Source organism: Lipotes vexillifer, unplaced genomic scaffold (genome assembly GCF_000442215.2).
Source record: "Lipotes vexillifer unplaced genomic scaffold, Lipotes_vexillifer_v1.1 scaffold1783, whole genome shotgun sequence".
NCBI lineage: Eukaryota > Metazoa > Chordata > Mammalia > Artiodactyla > Lipotidae > Lipotes > Lipotes vexillifer.
The window spans coordinates 593,459-609,240 of record NW_006777435.1 but is presented as its reverse complement, the minus strand read 5'-3'; the positions used below and the strand labels follow the sequence as shown (position 1 = coordinate 609,240).

At 60.1% G+C, this 15,782-nt stretch overlaps 1 protein-coding gene across 1 annotated transcript in view; it reads left to right on the top strand.

Moving 5' to 3' along the window:
- The window catches only part of TOP3B (DNA topoisomerase III beta), a 14,704-nt gene extending 4,008 nt beyond the window's left edge, over window positions 1–10,696 (top strand). The window contains exons 5-17 of the mRNA XM_007451017.1: window positions 757–953; window positions 1,340–1,496; window positions 2,228–2,341; window positions 3,739–3,829; window positions 4,506–4,660; window positions 4,765–4,870; window positions 5,537–5,683; window positions 5,765–5,938; window positions 7,363–7,491; window positions 7,890–8,039; window positions 8,388–8,488; window positions 9,361–9,562; window positions 10,207–10,696. Of these exons, the coding sequence (XP_007451079.1) occupies window positions 757–953; window positions 1,340–1,496; window positions 2,228–2,341; window positions 3,739–3,829; window positions 4,506–4,660; window positions 4,765–4,870; window positions 5,537–5,683; window positions 5,765–5,938; window positions 7,363–7,491; window positions 7,890–8,039; window positions 8,388–8,488; window positions 9,361–9,562; window positions 10,207–10,685 (2,202 nt within the window). The 3' untranslated portion in view covers window positions 10,686–10,696. The remainder of the gene's footprint in view (window positions 1–756; window positions 954–1,339; window positions 1,497–2,227; window positions 2,342–3,738; window positions 3,830–4,505; window positions 4,661–4,764; window positions 4,871–5,536; window positions 5,684–5,764; window positions 5,939–7,362; window positions 7,492–7,889; window positions 8,040–8,387; window positions 8,489–9,360; window positions 9,563–10,206) is intronic.
- Window positions 10,697–15,782: the final 5,086 nt, after the last annotated feature.

Below are 15,782 nucleotides of genomic sequence, written 5' to 3'. Positions count from 1 at the left end.
CCCCCCCCCCCCAAGACTGGAAGCAGGTGGCAGCTCCCAGGCCTGCCTCCCACAGGAGTCCCTCAGGCTGGAACACCCCAGCTCTCACCTGGGACTTGGCACCTCAGGAAACTGTTCCCAGACACCCCTCTCCCGACCCCTCCCCTGCAGGGCTGCTCCTCCCCAGGGACCTTTGCTTCTGGGGTGGAGAATGTTGGCAGCTCACAGGCTTTCTCCCCTCAGAAACGGAGCCACTCCCTCCCCATAAGGAAGCTGCATGGCCAGGCTCCAGCGGCGACTCCCCTCCCACTGCACGGCCTTCACTAACTCTTAGTGAGTCTGTGCTCCAGGCCCCCCACGTCCCCCACCCTGCTCCAGCCCTGAGATGCACCGGCCCCCACTCCTATCCACTGCGTTTTCTTCTCCTTTTCTCTTCTCTGTCTTTCCTCCAGTCTCTGGAAAGTCTCCCAAATCCCCTTGGCCCTCCCAGCACTCCCTCCTCTAGAAGGTGGGAAAGTGGGTGGATCGGGGTGGACTTGGAGGCTGGGGTCCCTTGTGTCCCCTGCAGTAGTGCCTCCTAGTTTGGGTGTGGAAACCACTGTAGGAAGAGAGGGGGCAGAAGTAGGAAGGGGGTTTGAACACAGCAGTGGACAGAAGGAAAGGAAGCGCGTGGCAGGAGACCCGTGGAGACTGAGGCTCCAGGAGGAGGGGGCAGTGGAGGGGGCCTGGCACACAGGTGAGGTGAGGTGTGGGCATTACAGCCGGCCGCCTCCCCAGGTCCTGGACGCGGTGCTGCCCGTCATGAATCAGGCCCACAGTGGCGAGAAGACAGTGTTCCGGGCCCGGTTCAGCTCCATCACAGACACAGACATCTGCACTGCCATGGTCCGCCTGGGTGAGCCCGACCACAACGAGGCACTCTCAGTGGATGCGCGGCAGGAGCTGGACCTGCGCATCGGCTGCGCCTTCACCAGGTGCTGCCCGCCCCCTGGCCAGGCCACTGCCTCGCCTGGCTCCTGGCCTCCCCACAGGCCTGGTCGGCGACAGGAGTTTGTCAGCATTTTTAAATCCCCAAGAAAACTGTCTCTTTCGCTGACGCAGACCACAGAGGTCCCCTCTCGACAAGCAGGGTGGGCAGGTCTTGAGGGGGTGGAGGGGCACGAAATAAAATAGGGCTTCCGGCCAGGGTGAACGGAGCCTCTGCTCTTCCCTTTCCATCTTTTGAGCAGGGAACAGTTGCCTTGGTCTCCTCCCATACCCGCCAGCCAGCCTCCTGCCCAACTCCCACGGGCAGTTAACGATGGTATTTGAGTGAATGTGTGACCAAAATGTCCTCCTCTCCCCCCAACCCCCTTTATAGGTTTCAGACTAAATACTTCCAGGGGAAATACGGCAACCTAGACAGCTCGCTCATCTCCTTCGGGCCATGCCAGACCCCCACGCTGGGCTTCTGTGTGGAGAGACATGATAAAATCCAGTCCTTCAAACCGGAGACCTACTGGGTGCTGCAGGCCAAGGTTCACTTCCTTTTCCTGTTCATGCTGGGTCTTTCCGGGTTTGGATATGGATTCTGAGAGCCTCCATCATCATTGTCATAGTCCCCAGGCCAAGGGCACAGCTGTGGGTGGCTGTTCCACCAGGAAGTGATTGCGGGTGCCCAGGGAAGGGCCCCCAGCCTTCGTGGAGGCCGCAGGACAAGGCCAGGCCTGGACGCTCTGGCAGCTCAGGGTGAGGTCACCCGCCAGGCCCACAGTTGGGGTGGTCAGGTCCAAGGACTGGACTGAGGGCCACGGGCTGCTGACTTTCGAGCTTCTAAGAAGGCTTGGAAGCCCTGCTCCAAGTAAAAAGGAAGGTTTTTGTAAGATTTAGAGCATAATACAGAGCTGCTTCAGTCAACACAGGGCTGGGGTCTCCTAGGTAGAGCCACATCTAGTGCCAGTGGGGCTTAGGGGATGAGAGGTGGGGGCCCTGGCGCTCCCTAAGGACACCTCAGCCTCGGCTTGGGGCTCCCCTCGTGAGGCCGTCTGGCTGATCTCAGCAAGGAGGCCTCGTGTCAGAGCAGCCTCCACTTGGGGAGGGGCTGGGCCTCAACCTGCACACCTGTGGCTGTGCACCTGAACAGGTACAGCTGAGAGACTTTAGAGGCAGGGCCCAGGCGAGGACCAGCTCTGTCTGCCCCGATTCTCCCTGCTGGCGCTGGCTCACCTGGATGCTTTCTCTCCCGGGCTCTCCTGTTCCCCTCCTGCAGGTGGACGCCGATAAGGACAGATCCCTCCTTTTGGACTGGGACCGAGTGCGTGTGTTCGACCGGGAGATCGCACAGATGTTCCTGAACATGACCAAGCTGGAGAAGGAGGCCCAGGTGGGCTGCTCCACCCACATCAGTCCCATCTGCCTTGGGGGGGCCTCAGAAGACTCTGCTGACCTAGGCTTATATCTTTCTCTGCCTTTCTGGAACACAGACACTTTTTAGACAGAAGAATGGTTACTCATGACACGCTCCCACTAAGAAACTCCTTCCCAGGCCCTAGCTGCCGTGCACCACGTGCCTGCTCTGAGCCCTCCATGTACCCTGTGGGCATTACCTCCTTTGGGAGGATTCCACCCATATGTCCCTTTTCTGTGACACCTCAGGCTAACAACTAGAGGCCCCTACGCACATCAAGAACCCGCCCAGGTCCCACAGCCAGCATGGGCGTCTCTGGGTCATCAGCTTTCGTGGCCTTCATGTGCTACGTTTCTTACTCAGGTTTTCACGAATTGGAAAGCATGGGCTGCGTGGCTGTTAGGAAGAGGTTGATGCCACCTGGCAACTGGCTGGCCGCATGGGTGGGGGCATGTCTGTGGCTGTGGCAGCTTATGCCTTGCAGTCGTGACGGCCCCCGTGGTCACTGAGGCTCGCCTGGCCTCCTTCAGCCGCCTTCTCTCGTCCTTCCTGAACCTTCCTGGGCGTCCCCTTGCCGAGGGCAGTTGACTCAGGCCCTAGAGCTTCCCCTAAAGCTGCCCCGTGCTTCTACCCGCAGTGGCCACCCCGTCTGAGTGCCCCCTCCCCCCGCCCGTGATCCAAGCTGTCCCTGCTGCACAGACACCACTTGGCCTCAGTGTTAGCCCCACATCTGTCCGGAATTCAGGGGGCGCGGCCCTGGCCAGGTCCACGTGAGGTTGGCAGGGGCGAGGGGTGGCGGTTGAGAGGTTTGGATTGTTTTTGCCACAGACAAAGTTGTCATCTCTTCTGACAGCTGCTCAGCCCAGAGGCTGACGGTGGTTACTCACCACCGTTTTCCTTAAAGTGCGTGGTATTTACCAAGTTCCAAAGTGGTTACCCACTTTTAGAAGTTAGGAGATTTCACATAAAAAAATCCCAATTTCCAGCTTCTCCTGTCAAATTGGCAGGTGTAGCAACACTAGTGGGTGTAGTGAGGGGTAAGCCGCTGCCCCTGCGACAAGCCCTCACCCCACGGCCCCCTGGGCCCCCCGCCAGCCCCACAGCCTGGCAGACGCTGGCTCCTGTTGAGTTTCAAATATGCAGCCCTTTCTCCTGACTCTTCCCCTTTTCTCCAGGTTTTCTGTTTCCCTGGAAAAGAATTTTCTTTCATTTTTCCTTCCTGGGCCTGAACAAATGTTCATTCAAGTCCTGAGTCCGCTGTGAAGAGAACTGGAGAAGCTGGGAGGGTGAAAGAGTCTAGACCCTTGGCCACATGTCCTGAGTCTGTCATGGCGTCTCCCTGCACCCATGCGTGAATCTATTCTGTCCCCCAGGTGGAGGCCACGAGCAGGAAGGAGAAGGCCAAGCAGAGGCCACTGGCCCTGAACACCGTGGAGATGCTGCGTGTGGCCAGCTCTTCCCTGGGTGAGTGTGGACGTTGCCTCAAAGACCCCAGGAGACTTCTTGAGGCAGGCACATGATGGCTGCTCCCTGAGGGGGACAGCTGCAGTGGCGTCCCTGGTGCAGGGAGAGGCCAGGTGTGGGCGGGGCACTCGACAGGTGTGACAGCTGTGACGTGGCCCTGAGCCTCGTTTCTACCATAGCGAGAAGGTTGTGCTAGAGGGTTGGTCTGGAGCTGGAAGCCTCCAGGCATTGGTGGCCCCTCTGCAGCCTCAGGAAACCGTGGGCACCATCCTCTCAGGGCAGCACCTCCAGGGATGCTCGAGGGGCAGCGATCACATGGAGTGACTGCTCGCTAAGGCCAGCTTCTACAGGTTGGGGAGGAGCAGGAGCACGAACCCCATCAGTGCCCTGCAGCGCTGTGAGCGCGGATGCACCTGGGGGCTCAGGACGGAGGGCGCATGTGGATCATAGGGCGTGGGTGTGACCCCAGGCCGAGTAGGACACAGGTGCTTTGAAGGCCACGTTCAGCAGTATGGCTACCAGCGTCTTGAGGGTGACCCCGGGGTGTCCCTGCCCTGGTGGGGGAGCTTGGCCTTGGATCGGGCCATGTGGCCCCCACCTCCCAGGAGCCTGGGCACCTGGCCCAGGGGTGCCTGCTCTCCTGGCGTCCGGGCTGCTGAGCCTGCATGTCCGGCAGGGATGGGTCCACAGCATGCCATGCAGACCGCAGAGCGGCTCTACACACAGGGCTACATCAGCTACCCGCGCACCGAGACCACCCACTACCCCGAGAGCTTTGACCTGAAGGGACCTCTGCGGCAACAGGCCAACCACCCCTACTGGGCTGACACGGTGAGGCCAGGACCCCACGGGCCAGGCCAGGATGGGCAGCCACTCCTTCCTTGTGGGTTGGCAGCCTTGCTCAGCTCATGCCTTGCTCCGGGCTTTCCTCTCAGGTGAAGCGGCTGTTAGCGGAAGGTATCAACCGCCCACGGAAAGGCCACGACGCTGGCGACCATCCCCCTATCACCCCCATGAAGTCTGCCACGGAGGCTGAATTAGGTATGGGGGCTCCCCTCAGAAGTTTGCGCATGCGCAAACACACGCATGCACGCGTGTGCGTTTCAAGCTTCCCAGGAGGGCCGGGTGAGGAGCTTTGGCTACATGGCACCTTTGGACGGGGTCAGGCCCCATCAGCAGTGTGGGCCCCCACTGGCCCCGGCTGCAGTGAAGGGGCCACCTGAAGGTTGTACTCTGTCGCCATGGACGGGACAGGAGTGAAGTGGTGGCAGCAGGTGGGTGATGTGCGGGCAGGCACTGGAGCAGGCCAGGCAGGAGGCCACAGATGGAGTGGGATGAGACCGGGGCAGGGTGACAGGCTCAACCATGGGGTATCCTTACTTCCCACCCTCGAGGCCCTGCTGGTGGCCTGCGTGCTGGGAGAAGGCAGGAGAGGGAGACAGGAGCCCCCGTGCGCAGCCCCAGTCTGAAGCGATGGTGGCAGGTCACTTATGGGGTAGGTCGGGCCCTGAAGTGCAGTCCCACCCAGAAGCAGAGCCTGAAAGAGCCACCGAGGCCTGGAGATGCTTGCAATCCTTCTTGTGTGTCCCCTCCCCCTTCGAGGGCTTAAAGCAGGCCAGCCCTGGCGCCCACCTCCTGCTGCTGGAGTGTGAGTGCTGGGGCTGCTTGGAGCCAGAGCCCAGCACTGAGCAGCCGCACCTTTTGCAGGCAGCGAGGCCTGGCGGTTGTACGAGTACATCACCAGGCACTTCATCGCCACAGTCAGCCATGACTGCAAGTACCTGCAGAGCACCATCTCCTTCCGGATCGGGCCTGAGCGTTTCACCTGCACAGGCAAGACCGTCATCTCCCCAGGTAGGTGGAGCCAGGCAGGTGCCTCTCCCACCTCCACGGACATGGCCACCGGCCCTGAGTTTTGGCGCCCGGTCTCCACAGGTTTCACGGAGATCATGCCTTGGCAGAGTGTGCCCCTGGAGGAGAGCCTGCCCACCTGCCAGAGGGGCGACACCTTCACCGTGGCTGAGGTCAAGATGCTAGAGAAGCAGACGAGCCCCCCTGACTACCTGACGGAGGCCGAGCTCATCACACTCATGGAGAAGCACGGCATCGGTGGGTCCAGGCCCAGGGCTCCCATCCCAGGGCTGGGGCCCAGTGTGGCCAGCTGAGCCTGCAGGGTGGCTGAGGGCAGGCCCTCGCCGAGGCCTCCACCTCAGGACCTGGCCTTGCCTATAAAGGCCAACACGCACCCTTACAGGCACTAACTACCACCCCCAGAGCTGAGTGTTGGCCCAGGTTGCCAGTGACTCACCCACAGGGAGGACACAAAACTCAGAACAAATTCACAAGGCGATAGGAAAGCCAAGTTCCCACGGCACTGCTTCCCTGCGTGGGGAGTGGACATGCCCCACCCGGGGAGCTTTGAGCTCAAAAGTGGGGTCGCTGATGCACATGTCTCACGGGCGAGGGTCTCTCCCAGTCCCCAGGCCCAGGGGCTGTGACCTGAGGCCTCACAACCCGGGGGATGGCCTTGTGCCGGTGCCACCTCCCCAGGTGGTGCTTGCTCCGAGGGGCGCTGCCTGTTCCCTGATGGGCTGCCCAGCTCACCGGGCCCCTCACAGTTGACAGGCTCTGGAGGGCTGTGAGACAACCAGGCCACGGTATCTGGACTCTGTTCCATCACTAACAGTCCTGCGGGTGCCTTGCCAGGGAGCCTCTTACCTGTGCCCGGGGTCCTGGTGGCAGTGGTGGCCTTATCAGGAGAGCTGGGCTGCTGCTTCCAGGGGCCTGGGTGCCTGCAGTGGGTCCTGGTGGTCCTCAGCCTGCTGTGGGTGTGAGCACCGCTCACCCAGCACCCTCTGCCCCTTTTCGTTGACGGGATGTCCGTGGCTTCTCGTGGCCACACACTAGACAGTGTCACGGACCTCCCGACAGCGGTCAAGGGCGGCCCTGTTGACCAGGGGCCTCGGGGCTGTGGCCCGAGTGCAGGAGGTGCCGCGGGAGTGTACGGTGCAGCACTGCAGAGCCGCGTGGGGCTCAGAGCCTGGCCCACCTCATCCCGCCAGCCATGGACCTTGGGGAGCAGTAAAGGCAGCATCTGGCAGTGCCAGACAACCTAGATGTCTTTGGGGCAGGTGCACCCTGCAGCTGGGAGCCTGCCCTGGGGGCTGATCACGAGGGACCGGGAGCCAGCAAGTGGGCAAACCCGGGCAGGTTTTGGAGGGACAATTTGTCAGGGAGGCTCCTCTACATTTGGGGGGCTGGGGCCTTGGTTCTGGAAAGGTGTGGGTGCCACAGGGTCAAGACAGGGAGAGGCCAAGGAGGGCACGTTTCCAGATGTGAGGGGCAGACCGAGCTCTCTGATTTTGGCAGAGTTCCTTAGTCTCTCTGAGCTGGGAACATCAATGCTGGGTTCACAGGACAGCCCAGAAAAGGCCTGTGGTGTGGTGCCCAGGGGCAGGGCTGAGAACCGGGGGCCACGAGGCAGGTGGGGGTAAAGGGGGAGCCAAGTCTGACAGGGCCCTGCTGTGTCTCAGGGACGGATGCCAGCATCCCCGTACACATCAACAACATCTGCCAGCGTAACTACGTGGTCGTGGAGAGTGGGCGCCGACTCAAGCCCACCAACCTTGGTATTGTACTGGTGCACGGCTATTACAAGATTGGTGAGTCCAGCTGCCAGGCGCCTCCCCTCACAGACCCAGCCCTGCAGTGAGCCTGCAACTCCCACCACAAGGAGGCCACTCCGGCCACTCCCAGGAGCTGCCATAGCAGGGCTGATGGACACGTGGGTGTGTGTCAGGGTCCAAAAGGGGGGACGTGGGCTCTTCCCTGCAGACTGGGCCCTGGGGTCCTTGCTGCGGTGCTGTCTGTCTGTCCTGAGGAGTCCTGAGGGGCCCATGGGAGATGGAATACAGACCCCACCCAAGCAGCTTCGTCCTGTCACGCTGTCCTGGAGACGGTGTGTCCTGGCCACTCCACACGGGGTCCCGGGGGAGATCACAGGTGGGGGCAGCCCTGGCTCCGTGGCATGAGGGCTCACAGTGCGTCCCCTACTCCGCAGATGCGGAGCTAGTGCTCCCCACCATTCGCAGTGCAGTAGAGAAGCAGCTGAACCTGATCGCCCAGGGTAAAGCCGACTACCGCCAGGTCCTGGGCCACACCCTGGACGTCTTCAAGAGGAAGTTCCACTACTTCGTGGACTCCATCGCGGGTGAGGCCCGCCTCTTCCCTGCTCCTTGGCCAGAGGACCCTGGTCAGGGCTGCCGCCTCCAGCAGCGATACCAGCTCCCAGATCCAGGCTCTGGGCTCCGGACCATTGTCAGGATTACAGAGCCAGTGTAGTGACAGCACATGCAGCACACTCGGCTCGTGTGACAAACGGGGCTGCCACTTGCCGTTCAGTTACCGACGCAAAGACCCCCACCCTCAGGGGTGGCTGTATTTACCCTCAGACTCTTGGCCCCGTGTGGTAGCTCCCTCAAGCCTGCCCGGTATACCGGCTGCCGTGGAGGTGGGCACCCCGGGGTCGGGGTGTGAGTCCCGCCCTGCTCACTTTCAGGCATGGATGAGCTGATGGAGGTGTCCTTCTCGCCCCTGGCGGCCACCGGCAAGCCTCTTTCCCGCTGTGGGAAGTGCCACCGATTCATGAAGTACATCCAGGTAGGGGGGGAGGGGCCGGGACGCACGGGGTAGGTGTGCACAGATGGGCGGTCTTGCCACCCCGCGGGCCTTGCTCCAGCTGCCATCACACGGAGAGACGTGGGGGGCCTGGGCAGCTTTGCCAACAAACCCCCACCACTGCCCCCAGCAGCACGTAAGCCATTAGGCCACTGAAACATGCACTGTCCGTGTTCTCTTGACAGCATGTTCCTTGCTGTCACAGATACTAATGTACATGCAGGGATTTTAGCACTGCCTTTGTGTACATGTGGAGCAAGTGTTCTGAGATTCAGTGACCAGGGATCCTTGCCTGAGAGGTCCTGGTGATACTCCATACTATGTGCTACCTACACATGTTATGCATTAGCATCATGCACTATGTGTTACGTTATAGGTGTTACACATTATGTTTTATGTTACGTACCCGCGGGCCTTGCTCCAGCTGCCATCACACGGAGAGACGTGGGGGGCCTGGGCAGCTTTGCCAACAAACCCCCACCACTGCCCCCAGCAGCACGTAAGCCATTAGGCCACTGAAACATGCACTGTCCGTGTTCTCTTGACAGCATGTTCCTTGCTGTCACAGATACTAATGTACATGCAGGGATTTTAGCACTGCCTTTGTGTACATGTGGAGCAAGTGTTCTGAGATTCAGTGACCAGGGATCCTTGCCTGAGAGGTCCTGGTGATACTCCATACTATGTGCTACCTACACATGTTATGCATTAGCATCATGCACTATGTGTTACGTTATAGGTGTTACACATTATGTTTTACATGTTACGTATCCTATGTCTCGGGGAGAATGAGGGTGGGCGGGAGGGTCGGCAGCCCTAGCAAACCTGTGACCACCCCCCCGACTTTGCCACAGGCCAAGCCAAGCCGCCTGCACTGCTCCCACTGTGATGAGACCTACACCCTCCCCCAGAACGGCACCATCAAGCTCTACAAGGAGCTCCGGTGCCCGCTGGACGACTTCGAGCTGGTTCTGTGGTCATCAGGCTCGCGGGGCAAGAGCTACCCGCTGTGCCCATATTGCTCCAACCACCCACCCTTCCGAGACATGAAGAAAGGTGAGCCATTCCCTCCCTAGCCAGCTCGCCTGTCCCCTGGGGCACCTGTGGTCCCTCCTTAGCACCAGCCCTGCTCATGCCACGCTGGACTCTGAGGGGACCCCGCGCCTACCATTCCTGAGCTCCCTGCACAGGGCCCCAAGGACCCAGGTGTGCTCGGGCACTGCTCAGGGCCCAGCCGGCCAGTCTGCCGCTCTCTGCCTAGTCGCAATTGGATGGTTGACCGTAGTCAGATCACTTGTGATCTGGGCAGTGGGCATGCTCCTGGGCTGGGGGGAGTGAGAGGATGCAGTGGGAGGGGGCCGCCCCCGGCAAGGGGTGAGCCCTCAGTCACCACCTTTCTCAGGGAGACCCATCCCTGCCCTCCAGCAGCTTACAGGGCAGCAGATGGCCCCACCTGGGCCACGGGGAGCAAAGTAAAGGGGGGGTGGACTTGGCTGGAGGCCGTCCGGAAGCTATCTGGAAACCTCAGAGTAGGGGGACGTCAAAGGTCAAGGAGGTCTCAGAGAAGAAGAGCCCAGGGCCGGCATGCACAGGGCGAGAGGAGCTCAGTCTGCTGGGATGAGGGTTGGGGTGGAGGTCCCGAGGGTGGGTGGGCAGGCAGGTGGGTGTGCATAATGGTACCCCCCCCGCACCCCCCCCAGGCACAGGCTGCAACGAGTGCACACACCCCACCTGCCAGCACTCACTGAGCATGCTGGGCATTGGCCAGTGCGTGGAGTGCGAGAGTGGTGTGCTGGTGCTCGACCCCACCTCAGGCCCCAAGTGGCGGGTGGCCTGCAACAGGTGCAATGTGGTGGCGCACTGCTTCGAGAATGCCCACCGCGTGCGTGTGTCTGCCGACACCTGCGGCACCTGCGAGGCTGCCCTGCTGGACGTCGACTTCAACAAGGCCAGGTCTCCACTGCCGGGTGATGGCACGCAGCACACGGGCTGCGTCTTCTGCGACCCTGTCTTCCAGGAGTTGGTGGAGCTGAAGCATGCAGCCTCTTGCCACCCCATGCACCGCGGGCCTGGGAGGAGGCAGGGCCGGGGCCGGGGCCGGGGCCGGAGGCCAGCGGGGAAGCCAGGCACCAGGAGACCCAAGGACAAGATGTCGGCCCTGGCTGCCTACTTCGTGTGATGGCCTTGCCCAGGCTCTGCATGGCATCCTCTCGGTTACAGAAATCATTAAACACATTGCCTTCTCCAGAACGAGCAGCTCGCGGGACCTTGCCTGCTGTCAGAGGGTTGTGCCCGTCCCCCATTGGCCCTCCGGCCCCGTCTGCTCGCCTCTCCCTCGTCCCGCACACGCCCCCTTAGTACCCGCTCTGCCCGCGTCCTGCAGGGAGGCCACCACACACAGAATGGGGAGCAGACCCGGTCCGAGGCTCCTGTCACGTTCTAGCACATGTGAGACACGGCACAGTAACTGTGTGCATGCCTTGGGGGTAGCCCAAGCGCCTGGAAGGCAGGAAGCCACCAGCTGACCACCACCAGCTGTCCTAGGTGGGAGGAGGCGTCTGGGAGAAGCCTCCCTGGATGTTGGACCTCACTCCCACCCACTGCCCTGGGCCAGACCCCTGCTCCCCACTTGGCGTCTGGGAGCGGGTCTGAGCGTGGGCCCTGCACCCTTAGGGCCCATTCTCATTTCAGTTCTCAAACACCCGTCCTCTCAGACAGGCAGGCAGCAGTTTACATGAGGGAATCGCCCACGTGCCAGGTGGAGAAAGTACCCCACAAGCCACACCGCCCTGCGGGCCGCCTGCCACCTGCCCCCTTCCCAAGCCTGCTCTACCCGAGGGGCACTTACGTCAGGCCTCCACACTTCGGTATTTCACCCCCTGCCCAGGCTCCACCGCAAGAAGAGGCTCCATGAAACGCCTCTCGGAGCCTGTGCAAGGGGCAGTCAGAACCATGCTGCCCACACAGGGACCACTACCTCAGTTGTAGATTCACCCTAGAGGCTAGAACTCAGGGTCGGGTGGGCTGGGTGATGTGGGGAGGCTCCTTTCCCAAGGGCAGGAGCGGAGCTGGGAGCTGAGGCGGGATGGAATGTAGCGGGGAGGGATTGACAGAAGCTACAGGGCACACGAGTCGGCTCACCAGCGTGTCCTTGGCCCAGCACCCGCCAGTAGGAGGCAAGCTCCTGGCCAAGCGGCGGTGTCTCGCTTCCCCGTCATCTCCCAGCACCAGCCTTGAATGGAATCAGTGCTCCAAGGAGTCTAGTGTGGGCCCTGCTGAGGAAGCCCATGGGTATGTCAGCGTTCATGGGCTTTGCAATGTGGAGTTCTGTCCCAGGACTGCCTCACCCACACTGTGGTTCTCAGACTTCACCCTTTATTCATTATGATGCAAGTGGTCCTGGGCACACTGAGAAACACTGAGGCGGGGTCGCACAACAGCCCTAGGAGATAGGTTGGTTGCTATTGTCCCCGTTTTTCTGGTAAAGAAACGGCACAGGGCAGCTAAGGAACATGTTCAAGGTCACAGGTCCTAAGAAGTAGCCGCGGGCCTTGCTGGGGTCACCATGGTAATGGACAGGTTACAGGATCTAGGAAGGTGTGAGGAGGCGAATGGGATGAGCAGCACCTGCTCCACCCTGCTTCCTCTGCCAGGCACCCCTTGCCTTCCACACCCACCCCCTCCTCCTTTCATATCTGCCAACTGCTTGTTCTCCAGACCCTCCTGTTAGTGAACCTTAGTTCCTGGGATGGACAAAAGCCATGTGTGGGCCTGGAGGTCAGGTGGGCAGGGCCCCAGTGGGGCTTCTGAGAGCTCTTCCTCCATAAAAAGTTTAAATTATGCTTTACAATTGCATTGATATAAAGATGAAAATATTATATACTAAGACATTTTCTTTGACCTAAAAGTTCATTTATCTTTTCTGGCGTTAAAACATTTTCTGGGAATTCCCTAGCGGTCCAGTGGTTAGGACTCTGTGCCTCCACTGCAGGGGGCATGGGTTTGATCCCTGATTGGGGAACTAAGATCTCACAAGCCGCGTGGTGCAGCCAAAAAATATATATTTTTTTTCCTGGGCTTCTAAGGTGGCAGAAAAATGACCCCCAAAGATGTCCAGATCCTTGTCCCTGGAACTGTGCTGTTAGATGACGTGGTGGAGGGGAGTCAGGGCTGCAAGTGGGATTAAGGTTGCTCATCTGACTTTAAAACAGATTATCCTGGGTCATCTGGGTGGCCCAAAGTCATCACAAGGGTCTTTTCGGTCCTGGCTTTGAGGGTGGGAGGGGCCATGAGCCAAGGGGCGGGGCAGTTAGAAGCTGAAAAAGGAGGGAGAACGTTCTCCCCTAGAGCCCCCAGAAAGGAAGGCACCCTGATGACCCTTGAACTAGCCCATTGAGACCTTACGGGCTTCTGATCTTCAGACCTGTAGATATTAAATGTGTGTGTTTGTGGCCATTGGAAGCTAACCGTCCCTAAAAATGTCGTGGGCCCTGGGCAGTGTGGGCTCGCATCCCTGTTCTGCTGCTAACCGTCTGTTGACTGCGCAAGTTGCCTAATTTCTGGGCACCGCCCCATCTACACAGCCACCACAGGTAGAGACCTGATGCAATGGCCGGGATGCAGGCCGCAGGTGCGCTCGCACTGCGGGTGAGGTCGCCGGCGCGCGCAGCGGACCGCCAGGGGGCAGCAGAGGCCGGCCCCGCCCGCCTGGGTCCGACTGCGCCTGCGCGGCGCCCGCGGTGGCCGGACGGGAAGTGGACGGGGTTGGCTGGGAGCGGCTAGAGGGCGCCGGGCGGCCGAGTGGCAGGTGAGGACCGTGGGGACCCGGGGTGCCGTGGTTCGCGGGCGGGGTACTGACGGCGCCCGGGGAGGCTCCGGAGGCGGCGCCAGGGGTGCAGGGGCGGGTTGGGGAGCTGGGGAGGCCGAGATGGGGAGCCGCGAGGGGCTGGGAGCCGAGTGGGGGCTGAAGAGCTGGGGCGGCAGCCGGGACCCGGGGAGCCCGGGGCGGGCCTGGGGGCTGTGCGCCCAGGGTGCAGCGGTGGGGGTTGGGCCCGCGGGGGTGTGGCCGAGCCGGGGGGCCGAGGGCCGTGGAGCAGGATGGGGTGCTGAGGGTTGACGTGCCCCCAGTGCTTAGGGTTCCTCCTTCCCCTCCGCCCGCATGGGAGCATCTGGCCGGGCCCCTGCCCAGACCCCTACCCCAGAAGCCCCCGCACCTTTGCCAGACTGCAGCTCTGCCTCAGCGCCTCCACCCCTGGCCTGCCCCCACCCGGCCCTCGCCCAAGCGTATTTAAGGTTGTTTTAGTTAAAGCCAGTGCTTGGGCTACAGCAGCTTTAGCGAGACGCGTATGAGATTGAACCTCCGGTAGGGAGGCCATGGCTCCAGCAGTGCAGCTGTGTGACTTCAGGCAAGCCCCTTAGTCTCTCTGTGCAACAGGGAGATAAGGCAGCTGATTGTAGGGATTTTAGTGCAGGGCTTAAGATAGTGGGGCCTAGTCAATGGTGATGGATGCCACCCCACAGCCTTCCACTCAGCTGGACACATGTCTTGAGTGACACGTCCTGAGTGACACATCCTAATGACATTCCCTGGCGCGAGTTCTGTGGGTGAGCTGTGCTCCCACCATGGGAGATAGAACATGAAGCTCACTCTGGCTTTTGTGCCATATCCGGCCTATTGTCACAGTCCACTCCTCCTCCTGCAACTGAGCTGGAAATGACAAAAGGTGTGGGCAGACCCCACCTGATTCCGGCTTTGCCATTTCCTGCCTCTGTGGCCTCAGGTTGCTGACCTTCCCTGAGTCTGTTTCTTCATTGCAACCTGGCTGAGTCCAACAGCGTGTACTCAGCATAGTTGAGAGAGGTAAACAGGATGCAGACCACTCTGAAAACCTCCACATGTTCATTCCTAGAATTCCTTTGTGATATGGCCTGAAGCCAGCCCTGTCCTTAGGACCTGTTCTCTGCCCACCGCCTTTAGTAGAGTGTCTTAGCTTCCTCTTTCAAGGGGCCAGGCCTCAGGCTGCACCTCCCAGCCCACACCATCTGCTGCGGAGTGTTGGGAGGAGGCCGACACCTTCCCTCTGCCCAAACGTGCCAGCAGCCGGGCACAAAGGGGCCTTGCACGGAGGGCCGTGGTACAGCCGAGAGACCGGGTGTGGGAGTACAGCTTATAATCTTGTGAGAAGTCAAGCCTGTAAAAAGTGGCATTTGCACGACAATGTGAACATGCTTAATGCAGCAGAACTGTACACTTAAAAGGGTAGAATGATAAATCGTATGTTATGTATAGTTTACCGTAAGTGTTTTAAAAAGAAAAAAATACATATGTGGGGGCTTCCCTGGTGGCGCAGTCGTTGAGAGTCCGCCTGCCGATGCAGGGGATACGGGTTTGTGCCCCGGTCTGGGAAGATCCCACATGCCGTGGAGCAGCTGGGCCCGTGGGCCATGGCCGTTGAGCCTGCTCGTCCGGAGCCTGCGCTCCACAACGGGAGAGGCCACAACAGTGAGAGGCCCACATACCGCAAAAAAAAAAAAACATATGTGGGAAAATATCTGGAAGGGTTTCTGCCGTACTCTTCCCGGTGTTTGTTTATGAACGAAGGAATAAGGCTCTCTGCTTGCAGAAAAATGTTTGCAGAAAAATGTTTAACTGTGAATAGATACTTTTGTAACAGTGATGCAGTTTCCCTCCCTAAAGATTGCTGTTTCTGTCTTCACTCCTGTTCTGAAATCAAACAGGACTTGACAAGTGTTTTGTCCATACTGCCGAGAAAAACACAGTTGTACAAACACATGTTGGTTGAGCTTCGAAGTCAAAATGGTTAAACTGGAGGATAATCAATATTTTAAACCAAAAAAAAAGAAAAATGGGCTTTTACAAGTCAGATGCAAGCAGAAGTGCTATAGAGCCATGAAGACGGCTGTGCCCCAGCCGTGGGGATTTCAGCAGAGGTAGGGCCGGAGCTCTCAGGGCTGCACCTGGGCGATGAGCACAGAAATAAAAGAGGGGCCTGGGAGCGGCCAGCCCCAGGGTCGGCGGCCCATGAGGGGTGGGCGGAGTTCTGTCCAGTTAGCAGCCGGGCTCCGCAGTCCCACCTTGGCCTGACTGGGACCCTGGCTGGGTAACTTGGCCCTTTCGCTGATGCCTCGCCTGAAAGGTGAGGGTAATAACACGGGGTATTGCGGGGTGGGGGGGTGCAAGAAGAGGTGGCAGCGGAAGTGCGCTCAGAGGGTGGCGGCCCTGCAGTCCCCTGGCGGGTATTAGTCGCAGCACCGT